The sequence below is a fragment of the Microcaecilia unicolor genome, chromosome 10, assembly GCF_901765095.1.
Source record: "Microcaecilia unicolor chromosome 10, aMicUni1.1, whole genome shotgun sequence".
NCBI classification, from domain to species: Eukaryota; Metazoa; Chordata; class Amphibia; order Gymnophiona; family Siphonopidae; genus Microcaecilia; species Microcaecilia unicolor.
The window spans coordinates 179,411,180-179,431,825 of record NC_044040.1 but is presented as its reverse complement, the minus strand read 5'-3'; the positions used below and the strand labels follow the sequence as shown (position 1 = coordinate 179,431,825).

Here is a 20,646-nt window from a genome sequence, read left to right as displayed (position 1 = left end):
ATGAATGAGCCTTGACAAAAAGACCCGACACGGGCCGTGTTTCGGTGATTAGCACCTGCGTCAGGGGTCACAGTGATGATGTGGAAAACTTGGGGAATAACTCGAATATACAATTTTCTTCCACCCTGTGTGAAGTGGTATTAAAAGCAGAGCCTTTTGAGAGCACAGCTTTTCATCCATTTGGATACAGAAAGTGAAAGTGCCTTGGTGCTTTGTAGCTTTTACTATAAGAGACGTGGGGTAAGGAATAATATATTGTAGAGGAATATATTCGAGTTATTCCCCAAGTTTTCCACGTCATCACTGTGACCCCTGATGCAGGTGCTAGTCACCGAAACACGGCCCGTGTCGGGTCTTTTTGTCAAGGCTCATTCATTAAAGAACTGTGTTCCATTTTTAAAGGCCCGTGGTGCTGTTTTTTTTGTTTTCATAAATAGTAAACCATTTATTAATATAATTGTATTCTACTCATTCAAATACTGTTTAGCAGTACAGTATACTTGCATATATCACAACAGTTCTCTGAAGACCTGCTAGATAAAGCAATCACACATAGGTAATATCATCTAACCTCACCTGTTGGACCAGCTTCTACCAGGGCCCAGAAAAATCTAGAAAGCTTTCTGAGCATGTACAAAGGACCCCTCCTGATGGCTACAGCCACGTTTGTTACTCTAGGTGCAAGTCTACTTTTTCTGCCTTCAGCGTCTACAATGGATACCTTCTGTGATTTTAACCTTGCTCTTCACTATGGCTGACAAACATAAGACAAAAACTGAAAAAAAAACAACCCCGGGCATCAAGGGCTGATCTTAATGCTATAAAAATATGTCATGTCAGATTTTCAGCCCATCTGTGTCTGTTGCCCTTGGGTCTCATCTCTCCCTACATTCCTCCCTGGGAACTCCATTCACTGGGTAAATCTGTCTTATCTGCACCCTTCTCCTCCACCGCTAACTCCAGACTCCGTTCCTTTTATCTTGCTGCACCATATGCCTGGAATAGACTTCCTGAGCCGGTCCGTCAAGTTCAATCTCTGGCCATCTTCAAATCTAAGCTAAAAGCCCACCTTTTTGATGCTGCTTTTAACTCCTAACCCTTATTCACTTGTTCAGAACCCTTATTTTATCATCCTCACCTTAATATTCCCTTATCTCTTGTTTGTCCTGTTTGTCTGTCCTAATTAGATTGTAAGCTCTGTCGAGCAGGGACTGTCTAGTAGCGCTAAAGAAATGATAAGTAGTAGTAGTAGTAGTAGTAGTAGGGTCTGACCACAAGCAGGCTCATTTTCGAAAGTGAAGGGTGTCCAAAAAGTGACAGAAAAGGCACATGGGCGTCCCTATGAAAGAAGGCCGCCCAAGTCCAATAATCGAAACAGGGCCGTAAGGATGTCCTCAGCGTGAGGATGCCCATCTTTGGTCGTCCCCACAGGGGGCATGTTAGAGGCATGTTATGGGCGGCATTACGAGATGGGTGCCTTCAGCATATAATGGCTAGTGAAATGGTTTCACATGGGTGGGAACATGGGTGTCCTTAGTTAGACCTAAAATAAAAGTGACCAGGGAAAGGGGGAAGTCAACTTTAGACCCATTAGCGATTTTGTGGAGTTGGAGAGTGGCGAGAGCGTTTGTGGGAGAGAAAGCTGTTGTTTGCAGAGAAAGCTGACAGTTTGTTGAGTACCTGTTACTTTTGTCTGTGTGCTGTAGTCAGAATGTTTTCACCCTCACCTGCCTCATTTGTGTCTTACCTTTTCAGTTTTCCCTACCCCTTCTAGCCCCCAAACCCAGACACCACTACTCCTTCCTCTATCTCCCCCATCCCTCCCCCTATCCCTCTCCATCCACTGTCCCCAAGTTCATATTTCATTCCCTTACCTGTTTGTTGTCTCTGTTTGTCTCTTTGTCCTGTGTACTGCTGCAGCCTGTTTGTGAAGACTGCTTGGAGAGTGAGTGGCTAGAGGGTGTGGCAGGAGTGTTTGTAGTGAGTCAGAGAATGCTTGCAGTGTGGCTCTGCTGTGTGTGACCGCATTGTTTGTCGGTGGTGGGAGAGTGAGTGTCAGCATCTGTTTGTTGCTGCTGTGTTTCACCAAGTTAGTAGGGAGAGGCGAGCACTTGTGTCACTGCATTGCACCTGTAGTGTGGGGAAACGGAGGCACTAAATGCACAGGTGGCCTACATGTTGAAGGAAGAGGGGAGGCACCGCAGGAGGTACTCACGCCCCAGAGTTTTCAGGCCCCGTAGCAGTTTCCTATACCTCACTGACCTGCAGTGTCTCACTAGGTACCGCTTTGATAGGGCTGCCATTCAGCACCTTTGTGACCAGCTCAACCCCCTCCTGCAGCCCAGGACCCATAGGGACAACCCCATCCCTGTGCACCTAAAGATCACTGCTTCTTTACCTTTTCTGGCCACTGGGAGTTTCCAGTCTGTCCTATCTGTGAACACAGGTCTCACCCAGGCTTCCATTTCTAACTGCCTCACCCAGTTCCTTGATGCCTTCCTTACCCACACCTCCGAATACATCACCTTCCCCCCTACCCCCCCGGGCACAAGAGGCCACTTATAGGAACAGGAAAGCATTCCACTCACTCAATATGCAAGTTGTGTGTGACGCACAGGGGGAGATTCTAGACGTATGTGCCCGATACCCATGTTCCACCCATGACGCCTATATATTGCAGCACTCAGGAATCTTCTGCAGGTTTGACCAAGGGGAGATCACTGGCGGATGGCTCCTAGGAAAGTGCAGCATGGATCTGCTCAAACTATACCTCCTCTACCGGGCAACCCTCAGCACTGTCTCCCTTCAGCTCACTCCACAACCCACAATTCCCCCCCCCCCCCCCCACCTCCACAAGGTATCTACTCCAAATAATACACACTCATCTTTCTCATCCTGCTTCTCCCCAAAGGTGACAGAGGATACCCACAGCGGAGTTGGCTCATGACCCCCATAGTGCACCCACAAACAGGGTCAGAGGAGAAATACAACAGTAGACATCGGACCACCCGTGGCATCATCGAGCGCACCTTCGGACAACTTAAGAACAGGTTCTGATGTCTGGACTGTTCTGGAGGGGAGCCCCCAAAAGGTGGCAAAGATATTCCTGGCCTGCTGCATGCTACATAATTTGGCAATGCGCAGAGGACAGGCCCTCCCAGAAGAGCCACAGCAACCACAGCAGCAGGCCCCAGATAAACAGGATGAGAAGCCCCTTGCACCTCCCACCCACAGAGCAGAGCAGAGTGCACACCAGCTAGGGGGTCAGAGCCAGGCAAAGACTGATCGAAATAAGTTTTGTGTGAGAGTAAGTTGACATTTATTTCTATCACATAGTACTTACACAATACCACCACCATCACCATGACCTGCTCTGTGCATATTCCCCTCCCTCCAATCCTCACCCCCCCCCCCCAGCATGTTCCATTACTTTCTCCTCCCCCTCCCCTGGCCCCGTCCCCTCCTACCCCTCCCATCGTGTTCCTTTGAAGCTGGTGCTGCAGGGGAACTCTGTTGAGAGTCCTCCTCTGATGAACTCCCACTTTCCTCCTCTGTGTCCACAAAGCAGCCTGCTGCTTTGGCTGCCCTGTGGAAGTTCAGCCACCTTGCGGTCTGTGGCTTGCCCTGCATCCTGGGCACAGGACCCAGAAGGAGAGCTGGTGTGGTGGCTGCTGGACCAGTGGCTGGGGAGGCTGAGGATCTCAAGCTCCTCTTCTTAGCGAGTGGTTGCTGTGCAGTAATGGAAGTAGATGCCACTTGTTGCTGCATCAGGGCTGTACTAGGTGCTTTCAGGTCACAGCGTAGGCCCTAGATGCTGTGCTCCAGAAGTTAGAGCTGCTGTACCACTTCACGTTGGGCCTGTACCACTTCCTGTTGCACCTGGAGCGCTTCCCGTTGCAGCTCCAATTTCTGGCACCGGTAATCTTCTATGTGCACATTCTGGCCCAGCCATTGTGTGGCAAGGCGCAGTAGCTGCCTCCTCTGGCTGGATAAGCGCATGCTCTGTTTAACTGCAAGCCGTACTTCAGTCCCATTTTTGGCGCCATCAAGTTCTATGGGGACAAACTTTGGTTTAGTGCACCACTGATAAGTGCAAGATTCGCTTATATGCATGGTTTAAGACTGCTGCTATGCAGGAAAGACTCCGCATAAGTGCACGGGTGGAATATGGAAGCCGATTGGTGCGTGACAAAGGGGCGGTAAATTTGAAATCTCGTTGGTAAACTGCCATAGGCAGAAGAAGTGAAGAATGTTGTTAGAGTGTACACTGGAGTCGTTGTCACGCAACTGTAAGACTTTAACAATGGCTGAACGAATAGAAGTTCTTAAAAAATTAGAAAACAAACAAAGTCAAGCATCTATTGCTAAAGAATATGGTGTCAATCCCAGCCAAGAATATGGTGTCAATCCCAGCCAAATTTCACATATCTTGAAGCAGAAAGATCAGCTTCTGGAAGACTGGCAAAACAATACAAATCCACACAGGAAATGAAAACAGGCGGGAAAAGCTGAGGAGGTAGAAGATGCTGTTCTTCGGTGGTTTTCTCAAGTCAGGAGCAGACAGTTTCCTGTCAGTGGTCCACTGCTTATGGAGAAAGCTAATCAGCTAGCTGAAAGTCTTGGACTAACTGAGTTCAAAGCCACTGTTGGGTGGTTAGAAAGATGGAAGGAGAAGAACAACAACATAAAATTCATGAAACAGCATGGTGAAAAACAAGACGCTGATGACTTTGGTGTTGAAAATTGAGTTGTTTCAGTTCTTCCTACCATCTTGAATGAGTTTGCACCTCGTGACATTTTCAATGCTGACAAAAACTGTCTCTACTGGCGAGCGACTCCTGATGGAACACTTGCATTCAAACAAGCCAAAACTACAGGAAGTAAAACGTCAAAGGACCGAGTGACGATCCTCCTTTGCTGCAGTATGGATGGGAGTGAGAAGTTGGAACCCATCGTCATTGGAAAGAGCACAGCCCTGTTGCTTCAAGAATGTTAAGTGACTTCCTGTGTCATACGAGGCTAATGCAAATTCTTGGATGACTTGGGAAATTTGGAAGCAGTGGCTAAACAAGTTAGACACTAGAATGCGGGCACAAAATTGTCAGATTTTGTTGCTTTGTGATAATTGTGCTGCACACAGTGATGATGTCAGGTTGTCTAACGTCAAGGTGGTCTTCCTGCCACCAAACACTACCTCTCTGATCCGACCTATGGATCAGGGCATAATAGCCAATTTCAAACAACATTATCAGGCTCTTGTGCTACATCGTCTAATGAGCGTTATGGATGACCAGACTGGCAAGGATAAATGTGCTGTTGAACTGGCTCGTAATCTATCACTGTTGGATTCCCTACATATGCAGAAAGAAGCCTGGAATCATGTTACACAGGCAACCATTGTGAACTGCTACAAGTGGGCAAGCTTTGTTAGGGATGTGGAGAGGGATGAAACAGAGTACCAAATACAGAAGAAACCTGTCTTCGCAAAAACAACAATAAACAAAAACAGCGAAGATGACACTAAATAACAATAAAGTGAAAAAATAGAAAGGAAGATGAAAACAGGAAAAAACATAAAAAATGTGACAAAGAAAAAAATCCAAAAATATACACTTAAAAATAAAAAAATGAAACACAAAATGTGTGTATAAACAAAATTAAAAATCAGAAAAAGACGACACAAGAATGATGCAAAAAATAAAAAATTAATTAAAATAATATAATTTATTAAGGTGATATTAAGGGATGAAACAGATGCAGCTGTTGCAAACGCATCAGATGAACAGGCTATTGACATCCCAGCCTGTGTTACTGAAGAGGAGTTTCATCACTACGTAGCTGTTGATTACGATTTACAAACAGCTGATGACAGCACTGATGTCCAGATATGCGCCTACATGCAGGCAATGGCTGATGATGAAACAGATGATGAAATGAGCAGTGAGGCACATGCTGACGAAATTCAACAACCTCCTGTCACTTTTGCAAGAGCGCTGGAGAGTCTCAACACCGTGCGGGCCTATCTGGAGGCCACTGGATGTCACAATAGTGTACAGAGGACTATGACTGATTACTTCAAGTAAGCCTAACGTCAGTTAACGGAGACTGTATAATGTCAGTTAACGGAGACTGTATAATGTCAGTTAACGGAGACTGTATACTGTACGTATAATAAACAGTACTGTACATATGTATATCAGATGTCAAGCTTCTTTGGGTCACAGCGGTTAAGTGCACGCTCCAGTTAATTGCATGTATTTATTTGGTCCCAGACCCTTGCACTTATGCGGATTGCACTATACCGGCATTTTGGCATATTTCCAGGCATTTTGCACTATCTTTGTGTGCTATGCAAGTCACTTCACAATTTAGTACCTAGTACCCTAAAGGAATTTATTTCTGGAAAATCAACACAGAATCTTCTCAGCTGAGGCAGATGGTGAGATTTAGTAGAGCAGAGTTTTTCAAGTGTAGTGTCCCCTTAATCCTTCTGCGTGTTTCTGATAAAAAAAGTTTAGCCTAGAAGCAGAGAATTTCCTTCTTGATTGGAGGAGTAGCCTAATGGTTAGTGCAGCAGTATGAAAGCCAGGAGAACTAGGTTTGATTCTTACTGCAGCTCCTTGTGACTCTGGATAAGTCACTCTCCATTGCCCCAGGTACAAAATAAGTACCTGTATAATATATAAACCACTTTGATTGTAACCAGAGATTTTTTTCTCTTGTTCTTTCTTTTCATAGGAGCTTGGGTTTGAACATGGCAGGTTGTGGTGTTGAATTCTGTTTTCTTTTTTATTATAGGAAAAATACAAGCACAGCAGTAATCTTCCTTTTTGTAAAGTTTAATCTTTTAAATATAAATAAAGTGGTGTGGTAGACATGTTAGTCAACTTTTAAAGGTAATACATAGAAATAAAACAAGTGAAAATAAGATGATACCTTTTTTATTGGACTAACAATACAGAATTTCTGATCTGGAGGGTTACCTTCGAAATCTAATCAAAAATGTAATATTAGCCCAATAAAAGAGGTATCATCTTACTTTCTTTTCTATGTTTTGTTTTATTTCTATTACCTTTAAATATAAATAAAAAAATTAAAACAGAAGTGTGCCATGGGATTTGGGCCAGTGCTTTTCTTCAGGAAGGGACGGGGTTTCAAAAGAAGAACTTTAAAACATTTTAGACCCCCATGGGGGTTGGGAGGGAGGCAGCTCCACTCTAGGTGGAGGGACCTGATTTTAATTCCTTGATCGAGTCTTTTTATTTCCCACATTGGCTGGGACCGAGGATAAACAGGACCGGTGTTGGGCATGCAGAGGCCCAGGCCAGAAACTGGGGAGGGGGCCCTAAAGCCTATCTTCAGCTATGCTTCTTTGAGCTTTTATCAGTATGGAGGCCAGGGCAGTTAACCCGAATGCTACCCCATAACATCATTCAGATCCATGCAGAGGAAAGTCATAACAGAAAATAGTGACACCTTGGCCCATCACTACAATGTCTGGACTAAAGTAGGGAGGGGATGTAAATTAAAAGGAAAAAGACCTGGGTCTTTGTTTTTTTTACAAAGAGGTCTTTATACCAGATGCTAACGCTGGTTTCAAATGAGGTGAATGGAAGAAAGAATAGGAGGAAACTGCCGGATCAAAAAAATATAGTACTAATCGTTTCAATATTTACATCTGTACTAATAACGACATTCTGCAGCAGATACTTTAATACATTTTGTACCTTTAAGAAATCAAAGAGCCAAAGTACTCCATTTTGTTAAGAATCTGATTTTTCTTTCCAGAGAACTGGAGCTTATAGGTCAGATGTGTTTGACCTTTTCCCTGGGACATCCCAAACTGTACATATGTCTATGAAGTACCCTGGAACTTGGTTACTACACTGTCATGTGACTGACCACATCCATGCTGGAATGGAAACCACCTATACTGTACTGGAAAAAGAAGGTAAGCCCAGAAAGCCAGTCTGGCTGAGGTCGCACCATCAGGACAGAGATGGTTCCAGACAGACAGCATTCCTTAGCGTCCCTCCGGACCGGACCAGGATTGGACTGATGGGTTGTGCACACCTACCAGCAGGTGGAGACTGAGAAAAAACTGTGACTCTAGAGAGCCAATAAGAGCCCTGGTCATGTGACCCTAGCCTCAGTATTTTCTCAGTCTCCCAGCAGGTAGGAAGCGAGCCCATTAGTCTCTCTCTTTATCTTTCTCTTTTAGAGGTTAATAATAAGAATTACAATGCTACCTCTTCTTCTGTGCCTAGGAATTCTCTGTTAGACGCTGGTCAGGTAGGGATTTCTTTTCCTTTCTTTCTTTTACAGCCTCTGGGGGTGTTAAACTCGGGTGTCCCCGGGTCCCTCCCCCTTCCTCCCCATCTCCCTTACTTAGCTGGGAAGGGCTACCCTTTGCTTAGAAAGGTGTATGTCTTTGGGAGAGGCAGCCACTATAGCAAGTTAAAAGTACAAATATTTTTCCTTCCCCAGCATTTTAACGAGCAAGCTGTTTAAAAAAAAAAAATCCTTAGGCAACTAATGAGCAGGCAGCTCTGTTATTCTTTTACTCTTCAGCAATTTTCTTTTCTAAGTCAGCTCCTTTAAAAAAAAAAAAAAAAAAACTGATGTGTTGCTTTTTTGGGCGGAGAGAGCTCCATTATGCAGGAGACGCTGCAGCAGGTTTTTGTCTCCGCCGGAGTCTAATCGTTTTCGGCTCCGACTTTTTTTCGGGGCTTTATCTAGTCTTTACTTCATCAGAATTTTTTCTTCCGTTTTCGCGTTTTCTTTAAAAAAATAAAAATAAAATAAAATAAAGAAGACAAGGGCGTGAAGTTTTTGTTTCTCGACGGGGCATAAAGGAGTGAAGCTTTGTTTCTTGACGGGGCATAAAGGCGCGAAGCTTTGTTTTTCATCGGGGCATGTTTTTGTCAGCGCTGGAGTGTAACGGTTCTTGCGGAGTTACGCGTTTGTTCAGGAGCTCTTCGGGCGGCGTCAGCACTTCCATATGTCTTCGTTTTTGCCCGGTCCGTCACGCCTGTTTTTTCTGCTCTCTGTTATTTCTTTTAATTGTGGCGCGGAAGGCTGCCATTTTGTTACCGCAGCTGCAGCTTCTCAGGCGCAGCACTTCTCTGCAGTGGAGTTTGACGAATCTCAGGAGATGGAAAATTTTATTTGTTTGCCTTGACCTGGTCTCCACATGTTCCAACAGGTATGGCTTTACGGATGTTTCAGGGGAGTCATTCACTATTTTCTTCATTTAAGGGACCTTCACATTCAGTTCCACAAGTAAATCCATGGCTCGCCCAGGTTTAGCCTATTTTATACAATGTATGTTTTATACGGAAGGCTGGCTTGCTTGCGCCTTTGTCCTCACAATTTGCACACAGTAGCTCTGCACAAATTATTTCAGGCTGGTTGCTCTGTTATCTGGGGTAATCTTGGTTTCTGGGTTCCCATTGTTGGGGCTGTCTCATATTGCTATTTCTTTCTTTCCCTAGAGGGTATGTACATACTACATGTTTTTACAGAGGCCATGATTTCCAATTATGTATGCCCAGAGGTTCCTTTCTCAAGCATGATTTCCAATTATGCATTCCCAGAGTTTTCTTTCTCAAGCATGGTTAGAGTCACAGGGAAGTTTAAACAACACTAATCTCCAGGTAACGTATAGTTTCTTTTGCTAAGCCTCTAGTGTTTTTTCTTACAAAAGCAGCATCATAAGGCATTTTGCTGCATGGTGTGTTTTATACTTTCAGACATTTCTTCAGATATCGTATGTGCCTGAAGGCTGGTTTCTGCATATGGACCTATAGCTAACTCTGGGTTAGCAAGTACTTTACCTTTCTTCTCTGGTATGAACTCTGTTCTGTATATTTCTTCAGAATTCTGGCGGGTCTGGCGGCTAGTTTGTGCATATAACACTATAGCTACCTCGGTGTCAGCAAATGCTATGCCTTTTTCTCTCTGGTATGACATATGCTCCATGGGTGCATATTTATCTATACTGTTGTCCTCACTTGTTTACCTTTCTGTCATATTATCATAGTGGCAGGCCACTTTCACCTGTTTATGTCAGGAAACCATTCTTTTCTACTTGTATTTGGCCACTGGTCCATGGCCCTACTCTTACAGGGCACTCATCTTCTTGTTTCCTCTGGCCAGTGGTTCTTGTGGTGTATTTAAGACTGTTATGCCTTGCACTTCTCCATCTTTCTCTCGGATGTCTTTCACCAGTTTTCCCTATCGCTCTCACGGCAAGGCAGGTCAAGTAGGGAACTCCCTACAAGGGCTCTTGGTCCTTACACCATGACCTCGCTCGATTCTTCAGAATGCAATTTTTTACTTTCTAGTTCCTAAGAACGAAGTGTCTTTCATCCTATTTGGACTCTCATTGCCATCGAGCACGCTTTTAAAGGCTCAAGTCTTTATCACAAACTCCTTCGATTCCTCATTGTGGAGTTTCGTGCAGCACCTTGGCTGACAGAATCTGTTCTGCATATTTCTCTCAGGCTCAGTTGCTAAAAGTTCACCATAGTTATGCTACCCCTCAGAAAAGAGGTGATTCTTCTTCACGCATGGCTAGACGTCTAGCTATTAAAAAAAAAAAAAGTAAGAAATAAACAAAAAGACCTGGCTTGTCTACATAGTCAGCAGGCCACAGTCCGAGAGGTGCAATTTTTATTGTCTTCAGGATGCATTTCAGGGTTACCTGCGACATGGTGGCAAGGTTTTCCCTTGGCAATTGCCTTTTGCAGCTGCACTTCCGTGCTCTTTCTCTTTTTGAGTGTCGTGAAGTATTTCCAATCTTCTTTATCGGTGTTAACCTTTGTGTGTTGTTTATGGGGCCTTCGGTTTTTCGTTCCAGGACTACCATGTGGTCTCTTTTCATGGAATCTTACTTTTCCTCCATTGCTATTGGCATTTGATTTGCTTCCAGGGCTAGCATTTGGTCTCTTTACGTTGCCATTTACCTTTCCTCTGGGTAGCATTTTGGCACTCTAGGGGACTGTCAGTCGCTCTCAGATCAAGTAGGTTTCCCTGGGGGCTACCGATTTATTATGAGCACTCTGTCATATGTCGGCATTGTGACATATTATATTCTTCCGGAATATTCTTCCTGTCTTCTGGTATTTCAAAATACTCAGTCTTGCTCTCTGGCAGGACTGTTTCTATCTTATGTTCTGGCAGAATGGTTTTCGGTCTTCTGGCAAGTTTGGGGCCTTCTTACCTTCGTTCAATATAGACATCTGCTCCCCTGTTAGATCGGGGGTCATCGTATGTTCAGAAGGCACATCCTTTCCTATGGCAAATCTGCCAGAAGGCTTGTTGCCTCCTCTCAAGGTGGTCAGTTTATTTTGTTACAGGGTTCACATGTGGTCTCTTTACAGGCTTGACATGTAGGTCTTGTTCTTCCCCCATGTTTCTCTCTTCTCTATAAGCAGACTAAAGTGTAAGCTAGCGAACAGTGCAGTGTGCTGTCCTCTGTTTTATTCCAGAGGGGTCATTTGTATGGATTTACCTTCCGCCAGGCCAGGTAGCATACTGTCCCATTCGGGCAGGACGGTCTCCTCTTCAAGGTCGACATTTCGGCATTTCGATCAGGCATTGGGATCTCAGAAGGATAACCCTTATGTTTCCTTGCCGGGATACCAAGTTGCCTTTTGGGGCTGTCATTTTTGCCTTTTTTCCTTTTTGTCTAGTGGAGTTTCTTTCTTCTCCAGTCTGGCCTCATTGTTTCTCTCATACTCAGGCTGGCGCATGCTCTGTCTGGGACAGACATCCAGCCTTGATAAGCAGGACGGTGTCTTTTGTAGTTGCAATTTCTCATTTCCCCTGTCTGGTCTCTTTGTTTATCTCTTACTCAGGCTAGCGCATGCTCTCCACCTGGCACAGGCATCCAGCCTTGCTAAGTAGGGCGGCGTCTTTGGTAATTGTAATATTCTCTTCTCCGATTTCAGTCTCTGTGCCTTAGCGACATTGTCAGACCATGGAGTGACAGGGAGTTAGTCTTCTTCGCCCGATAGTCCGAGATCTTCTGGTTTCCTTTATGGTTTCTTACTGTCTTCAGACAGTGCTTTTAGTAGTCTTGCCTTCAGCTAGGAGAGTAGGTTCTGCAAGTTTCTTTCATGCAGGTTTCCATTTTTTCTTTTTGGAATTTTTTTTTTCAAGGAGCAAGTACGTCTATGTAGGCAGTACTTCTGCATCTGGGTACTTCTTTTCTATCTACCGTACTTTCCCATTTTCATCTTTTCCCATCACTTTTTTCTTATTGTTCTGGGGTCTTCTGCAGAAGGTCAAGATCACAGGAAATTATATGCTACATATGAAAAGAGCTCTTATATATTTAGAGAGCTGTTACAAGCTATTTGGTTCTTCTTTTTGGTCCTTCAGGTCAGTTGGAGTGAGGTTGTTTCGGCCTCACTATATCTCGACAGATTATTCATATCCTCTATTTGTCTGCTCACTGGGGTACCGTCTCTGGAGAGTGTTTTCACCTATCTTACTTCTTGGTGCCCTAGGTGCTCATGTTGGAAAGGGCCATTTTGGGCTTAGTTTCATTCTGTTTTAATTGATATACACTCTACATGTTCATTGTCGCCAGGAGGCGATCTATGCAACTCGCATATTCTCAGCGGCTTTGATAAGATCCCTCCCTTAAGATTACTGCTTTGGTACGTCCCATCAGTCCAATCCTGGTCCGGTCCGGAGGGACGCTAAGGAAGGAGAAATTAGATCTTACCTGCTAATTTGCTTTCCTTTAGTCCCTCCGGACCGGACCAGGCCCCTCCCATATTTCGGCATCTTTTCAATGGAATATTTACAAAAAAAAAAAAAAAAAGAATATGACAAGCTGCTAGTATATATGGAACTTTAGGTGCTTCGTGCCACGTCTCTGGTCGGAGTTGCTGGTGGCCTCAGTGGCTGGTATATATGTGTAGGTATATGTCTATATCTTTATATGTAGGTATGTATATATTTATCTACATATATAAAACTTTAAGAGGGCCATGCCACTTCTCTGGTGAGAGTTGTTAGGGGTGCCCAGTTCCTGGTATATATACATAACACTTTAAGTGGGTCATACAACTTCTCTGGTGAGAGTTGCGGGAGACCTATAATACAACTGAGAGTTGTGCGAGACCTATAATATAACTGAGAGTTGCGCGACACCTATAATACAACTGAGCCATACCACTTCTCTGGTGAGAGTTGCTGGTGAGCTATAGTACAAGTGAGCCATACCACTTCTCTGGTGAGAGTTGTTGGTGAGCTCTAATACCTAAGGGGCCATACCACTTCTCTGGTGAGAGTTGCTGGTGAGCTCTAATACTTGGCATTGCCAAATGATTTGTGGCTGCTAGAATTCCATACGGCACAGAAGCTAATCTTTCTCTCTTTCTTTTCTGCTTTGTTATTCAAATACTGAGGCTAGGGTCACATGACCAGGGCTCTTATTGGCTCTCTAGAGTCACAGTTTTTTCTCAGTCTCCACCTGCTGGTAGGCGTGCACAACCCATCAGTCCAATCCTGGTCCGGAGGGACTAAAGGAAAGCAAATTAGCAGGTAAGATCTAATTTCTCCTTAGCAAACATAAGAGCCCTTCCCCTTTCCTCTGCAACATTTATCAATGTTTTGGCTGAGCTTTTATTACAATATATAGCTTCAAAGGCAAGCAGAAAATGGTGTACCGATACTATGAACTAGATGTACTCAGCATTTTCCCCATAGACACAAAATTAAATAAATATTTAGTATATCTGGCTCTTAGGGCAGTTGAACAATACATTCCAGTCACTCAATCAATAAATGTATTAATAGCTGTTGCTGCTGTCTGGGTAAAACTGTTGTTGAATCCTGAGTAAAACCAGCAGTGACAGGTTTAATAGTAGACATGTTTAAGCAGTTAGTGGGGTGGGGTGGGGTGGGGTGGGGGCAGGGAAGGGAATGTAGGACATGCTAACATCACTACTGTGCTAGAACAGCCAAATCCTGAAGATGGGGTGTGGACTGAACAGAGTATGGGCAAAAATTGGGCACAGACTGCACTGTAATTAGCAGTGCAGTGCAATAGATACCTCATTTTGGAGGTAGCACTACGTCTATCCATATTGTGAAAGAACTTAACCCACTGTAAGGAACTTCTCTGTGTGTTAACTACAAGGGACATGCTGTTCTTTTTTTTTGGATGCATTTCTACGTGGCCATTCCTGTGGGCTGTTAGCCTGTTACATACATATCCTCATGCGTTTTGCCTTTGCCATCCCATTTCTCACCTAGACACCTATGCAAAATGCGACTTTTAGTGTCTTTATAAAATTGGCTTTCATAACTATCTCTAACAGAGCACATATTCTGCTGCACAAATTAATTTACATCTGATCTGAAGGAGTAAGCATGTATATGTGTATTTTATAAAAAATACTTGTGTACATTGGATTTCACTGCTCTGCTCAAAGTACATCAATCAAATCCTTAAGGTCTTAGTAGTGGGGGGGGGGGGGGGGGGGCCCTCAATGTATTAAATACAATAAAACCCAGCACCAAACTCACTCTTCATATACATTCAAATGGTAAGGCATGCTAAAACTGCACAGAAGCTATCCAATTAATGAGCTCAGTGGCGACTCTTTTCAACATAGGATCACAGCGCTGTGGTTCGCCAACATCAGCATTGGTCAAATAGACTTATTTTACAGTTTTCATAATTACATAATGCTTTTACTTTTTAGTTATTTGGGGGGGGGGGGGTTTAAAAAAAACTTAGTGGGTCTTTTACAAAGGCGTGCTAGCATTTTTAGCATGCATTAATGATTAGCGTGCACTAAATGCTAGACACACCCATACCCATAGGCATCTATGGGCATCTCTAGCATACACTTATTTTTAGGACATACTAAAAACACTAACACACCGTTGTAAAAGAGGCCCTTAATTAGCACTACAGTGCACTTATTTTACACTTACTAAGCCATGCTAGTGGCTGGTGGTGCACTAATGCCAACACAGCTTCGGGGTATGGTCCTCTTTCAGGCTGGAAATGCCCATGTGCAATCATGTTGACGTGTATATTTGTACACATGTATGCAGCCACACAATTTATAAGAACCATTTTCTGTGTGTAAAATGTGCCTCACACATGGAAAACACTTTATAAAGTTACTACCATGCTGTGAAATTCTAGGCAGTTCATGGATGTGACAGAGTTGAAGGGAGTTATGTTGCACACAACTGACTAAAAGCTGTGGTAAAATAACACATTTTAATACACCAATATTTACTGAGGGAGTCACTAACCTGCAGAAGTCCCTTACTAAATATAAATTGCATTGCTGCAGCCAGGAACAATATGTATTCCTGGCTGCAGCAGCACAGACAATGGATTCCAAGATAGGCTCATTCTGTTATAGGGGATGTGATGTGAGGTGGGGTGGGGTGGGGTTGGGGGACTTGCCACAAATTCAATCCCTGTCACCCCCCCCCCCCCCGCCCCAGCTTAACACACAATGGCACCTGCCACAGCTGATCTTCTCCCCAGCACCTACCTAGGTTTTCCCTGTTGTCTAGATGGTGGGTAGGAACAATCCTTAGTCATTCCTAACCTGTTGAGCTCCTGCATTCAAAATGGTACTATCAACTCCTAGCAGTGGTTTCGCAGTATTACCCTATGGGTCAAGCTGCTTGGCCAATAAGGGCACATACATGGGCAAATCCTGGGATGCCCCCAGCCGATAATGCAGAGGCTCTGCAATTACCACATGGTAAAGTTGGGAAATATTTGCACTTTAGTAAAATAGCCCCAGAATATATGACTTTTAAAAAATGGATCAGTTGTCATTTTTTTTAAGAAAAACAAACACTTTAAATTAATAATTACAATTTTTTTCCCCATGTAGAAGAAAAATCATTTCTTCAAAAAGTTTTTTCACATCTGCAAATAAAACAGCACAGCTGATGATGGTGAAAAAATTGAAGCAGTGGACAACACAGACACAGCTCACACAGTTTCTAGAACACCAGGACGTCCACACCACTCCAAGCACATGTGATGACATGTAACACCTTGCTCTGACTACAAACAAATGTTTAAGGAATGCATATTTCATCTCGGCAGAAGAAAACTACAGCAAATTATTTAGACAGTTTAAGAAAAATAAATAAGAAATATTTAATATGTTCTTGGTTATCATTTCTTTCTAAATCCCGACTAAGACAAACAGTGAGAAGTAGGTGACTTGCACTATACTGCAGACCACATGAAATGTTAGAAAGTACTTTAGCAGCATCAGTAATTGGATGGGAGGATGACTAACAACACTGGGTACTGCAGGAAGTCGCTAACAGCCCATTATGAGGCACTGTCCTTGTCAGCACTTAACTAATGTTACAGGCATAGTGTTGGGGGCCACTATGTTGCTGAAGGTATCTTCCCCTCCCCCCAAAACTAAGATGCTAAATTGAGTTTAAGCTGGAAGACTGCATGAAACTTTTCACAAAAATAAATTGTTAATCCAGCTGTTAAGGCTAAATATCACTATCACTTAGCCCAGGGGTTCTCAACCCAGTCCTCAGGACACACCCAGGCAGTCAGGTTTTCAGGATAGCCACAATTAATATACATGAGATAGACTTGCATACAATGGAGGTAGTACATGCAACTTTCTCTCATATTCATTGTGGATATCCTGACAACCTGACTGGCTGGGTGTGTCCCAAGGACTGGGTGGAGACCCCCCCCCCCCCCCTTTTGACTTAGACAATACACATTCTGGAATAGCTTGGAAGTTCTAGCAGAAATGCAGGTGCTCACACAGCCAGGCCTGCCTTGCAGACTAAGGGAGCTAGGAAACTCAGCCATAATGGTAGTTATTTAGATCAGGCAGTGATGATAGAATTAAATTAGCTGCTAGGTCTCCCTGGCACACTGTAATTGCTACAAATTAACTAGAAGTCCTACTGAAATGTAGGTGTTCACATAGCTGGATCTGTCTGGCATGGCAATCCTGGGGACCTAGGAAGTCAGATGTTTTGGCAACAGTAATGCTAGTATTGCTACTACATACCATTGGAATTTATGCAAGGGAAAAGCGAGTGCTTAAGGGAACTAAACGGTGGATCTTCTGTGTTAACATTAAGAACATAAGCATTGCCATACTGGGCCAGACCGAAGGTCCATCAAGCCCAGTATCCTGTTTCCAACAGTGGCCAATCTACGTCACAAGTACCTGGCAAGATCCCCAAAAAACAGTAAAACAGATTTTATGCTGCATATCTTAGAAATAAGCAGTGGATTTTTCCAAGTCCATCTTAATAATGGCTTAAAGCCTTTTGTTTTAGGAAATTATCCAATTATCCAAACCTTTTTTAAACCCTGCTAACTGCTTTTATCACATTCTCTGGCAATGAATTCCAGAGTTTAATTACATGTTGAGTGAAGAAATGTTTTCTCTGGTTTGTTTTAAATGTACTATTTTAGTAGCTTCATTGTGTGCCCCCTAGTCCTAGTAATTTTGGAAAGAGTAAACAAACGATTCACATCTACTCGTTCCATTTCACTCAGTATTTTACAGACCTCTGTCATATCTCCCCTCAGCTGCTTTATCCTTTCCGCATAGGGAAGTCATCCCACCCCTTTATCATTTTTGTCACCCTTCTCTAATTCTGCTATATCTTGTGAGAGTCAGTGACCAGAATTGTACAGAGTATTTGAGGTGCAGTCGCATTATAACATTTCTAATTTTTGCTAATAATTCCTAACACGGTTTACTTTCTTAGCCACCACTGCACACTGAGCAGAGGGTTTCAATGTATCATCAATGATGACACCTAGATCTTTTTCCTGGGCGGCGATTCCTAATGTGGAACCTTGCATCACGTAGCTATGGATTGGGTTCCTCTTTCCCACGTGCATCACTTTGCACTTGCTCACATTAAACATCATCTGCCATTTGGATGAACAGTCTTCCAGTATCATAAGGTTCCTCTTGCAATTTTTCACAGTCCTCTAAGATTTAATAATTTTTGAATAACTTTATGTCATCAGCACATATTACCTCACTAGTTATTCCCATCTCTATATCATTTATAAATATGTTAAAAAGCAGTGGCTCAGCACAGACTCCTGGAGAACTCTATTATCGACCCTTCTCCATTGAGAATACTGACCATTTAACCCTACTCTGTGTTTTCTATCTTTTAACCAGTTTTTAATCCACAATAGAATATTACCTCCTATCCTATGACTTTCTGGATTTCCTCAGGCATGAGATACTTTGTCAAATGCCTTTTGAAAATCCAGGTACAGGCATATTTTCAAAGCACTTAGCCTTCCAAAGTTCCATAGGTTTCTATGGAACTTTGGAAGGCTAAGTGCTTTGAAAATATGCAATATCAACCAGCTTACCTTTATCCACATGTTTTATTCATTCCTTCAAAGAAAGGTAGTAGATTCGTGAGGCAAGGCAATATTTCCCCTGACTAAATTCATGTTGGCTTTGTATTATTTATCCATGCTTATGTATATGCTCTGCAATTTTGTTCTTTATAATATTCTCTACTCATTTTGCTGGGCACCAACATGAGGCTCACCCATCTATACTTTATTTTTGTGAATATAACCTGCAGGATATACACAATTTTACATTTCTTTTGCACAAGGTGTGGGTTATATATGAACTTATTTACAAAAATCAGTGTTTTTCAATAGAAGCAATATACAAGTATATGCTTTATTGAAATAAATGCAGGCTATATACGATTTTTCTTATGAAATTAGCTTTTTTTCTGCAGAGTATATACGGATGCAGGCATACATGTGTGTGGTTTATATACGAGAAAATACGATAATTTCCCAGTTCACCTCTGGAACCATTTTTAAAAATTGGCGTGGCCTTCTGTACCATGCTGGACATTAAAGATAAATTACATATTACTAACAATAGCTCTGCAAGTTCATTTTTCAATTCTATCAGTACTCTGGGATGTATACCATCCAGTCCAGGCGATTTGCTACTCTTCAATTTGTCAAATTGCCCCATTACATTGTCCAAGTATACAGAGATTTGTTTCAGTTTCTCTAACTCATCAGCATTGAATACCATTTCTAACACTGGTATCTCTCCCACATCTTCCTCAGTGAAGACAAAGCAAAGAATTAATTTAATCTCTCCACTATTGCCTTGCCTTCCCTCAGTGTTCCTTTTACCCCTCAATCAGCTAGCGGTCCAACTAATTCTGTTACCAGCTTCTTGCTTCCAATATACCTAAAAAAGTTTTCAGTATGTGTTTTTGCCTGCAACACAATCTTCTTTTCAAAGTCTCTCTTTGTGTTCCTTATCAATGCTGTTTCCTATTATTTTCAGTCAGATCCTTCTTCCATTTTCTGAAGGATTTTCTTTTAGCTCTAATAGCTTCATCTGTCCAGGCTAGTAGATTACAAAGAAGGAAAAAGAAATAAAAACAGAACAGTTATTCACACTCCATGGCTGGCAGTCAGCATGGCTTGGCAATGCAGACTGAATGGTCCAGATTGTCTTTGATTACTGTCATCTACTGCATTAGTCTAAGCTGTAGAAAACCCTAGCCTTGTCCAATACCAGTAAAATGTATACAGTATCTTGGTTAAAGTCACTATAGTAATAACAGTAACAGTTGGTTATGGCCCAAATTAATTACTATTTAAATTATATTGTGAAAAGAAAGGCAGGATCAGCTTTATTCTCAGTAAATGGATCTATTTACCAAAAACTATTCGCCATGGCTATCAGCACCTGATCTGGCAACCTCTGTTTTCTCTCCTGCATAACAGCAACTGCACTGCAATATCGTACCTGAAGAGGGGATAACTGCAGTGGGAAAGGATGTAGTAATGAGTGTATACAACATATACTGTATGTTGGTTGTTGGAACATTTATTCTTTCACATAGCCACACAGGAGCAGTTCAGGAAACTCCTTGCTAACAGCTTTTAAAAAGGCTCTGGAGTCATCTGGACTCATTTCATATGGTGCAATACCACTATCTAGAAAACATATTCCACCTCTAAATTTGTTTTAAAGATTGTGCAGTTTTTCAGCTGGACAACTTCAGCTTTTGTCCTTCAAGTCACAGATTTTTTCCGATTGTGGTGTAAAAGATAAGGCAGGAAGAAGGTGGCACTCCCATCCTCTGGTAACACATTCAAGAAATCCTTTAAGTCCAGTTCCATGGCAACAACTGACAAGGTTTCTGGTTACGGAAAGAAGAAACAGTTAAATCTAAAGCCTATGGAAACATCCTCTTAATTACAACATAATTCAGGCTCCCTCTCTCTTTCACAGTTGAACTCTAAACTTTGGTTTAATGAGTTTCGTCTAAATTACATTTATTATAAATTTATTCTGAGTTTTATAAGAAAATATTTGTTATAGAAACACTTTATATCGTAAACAGCAGAGTCTGGTTTGATAATGGAAAAAAAAAACCTCACAATGAAATTGATTAAAAATGGTTGTAGTTGTTAACGAAGGGGCCCCCCCCTTTTACCAAGCTGTGGTAAAAAATGGCCTGCGGTAGTGTGGATGATGGGATTGCCACACGCCTAGGCCACTTTTTACTGCAGCAGTAAAAAGGCCTTTTAAAAAAATTGATGTCATCATTAATGGCCACGCACTA

At 42.7% G+C, this 20,646-nt stretch overlaps 2 protein-coding genes across 3 annotated transcripts in view; one reads left to right on the top strand and one right to left on the bottom strand.

Annotated features, from left to right (window-relative positions):
* The window catches only part of CP (ceruloplasmin), a 73,312-nt gene extending 57,144 nt beyond the window's left edge, over window positions 1-16,168 (top strand). The window contains exons 18-19 of the mRNA XM_030216094.1: window positions 7,789-7,951; window positions 15,891-16,168. Of these exons, the coding sequence (XP_030071954.1) occupies window positions 7,789-7,951; window positions 15,891-15,949 (222 nt within the window). The 3' untranslated portion in view covers window positions 15,950-16,168. The remainder of the gene's footprint in view (window positions 1-7,788; window positions 7,952-15,890) is intronic.
* Window positions 16,169-19,350: 3,182 nt separating this feature from the next.
* HPS3 (HPS3 biogenesis of lysosomal organelles complex 2 subunit 1) overlaps window positions 19,351-20,646 on the bottom strand; it is a 41,814-nt gene continuing 40,518 nt past the window's right edge. For both annotated transcript variants that reach the window (XM_030216318.1, XM_030216317.1), the window contains one exon: window positions 19,351-20,220. In XM_030216318.1, coding sequence (XP_030072178.1) covers window positions 20,093-20,220 — 128 coding nt within the window. In that variant the 3' untranslated portion in view covers window positions 19,351-20,092. The remainder of the gene's footprint in view (window positions 20,221-20,646) is intronic.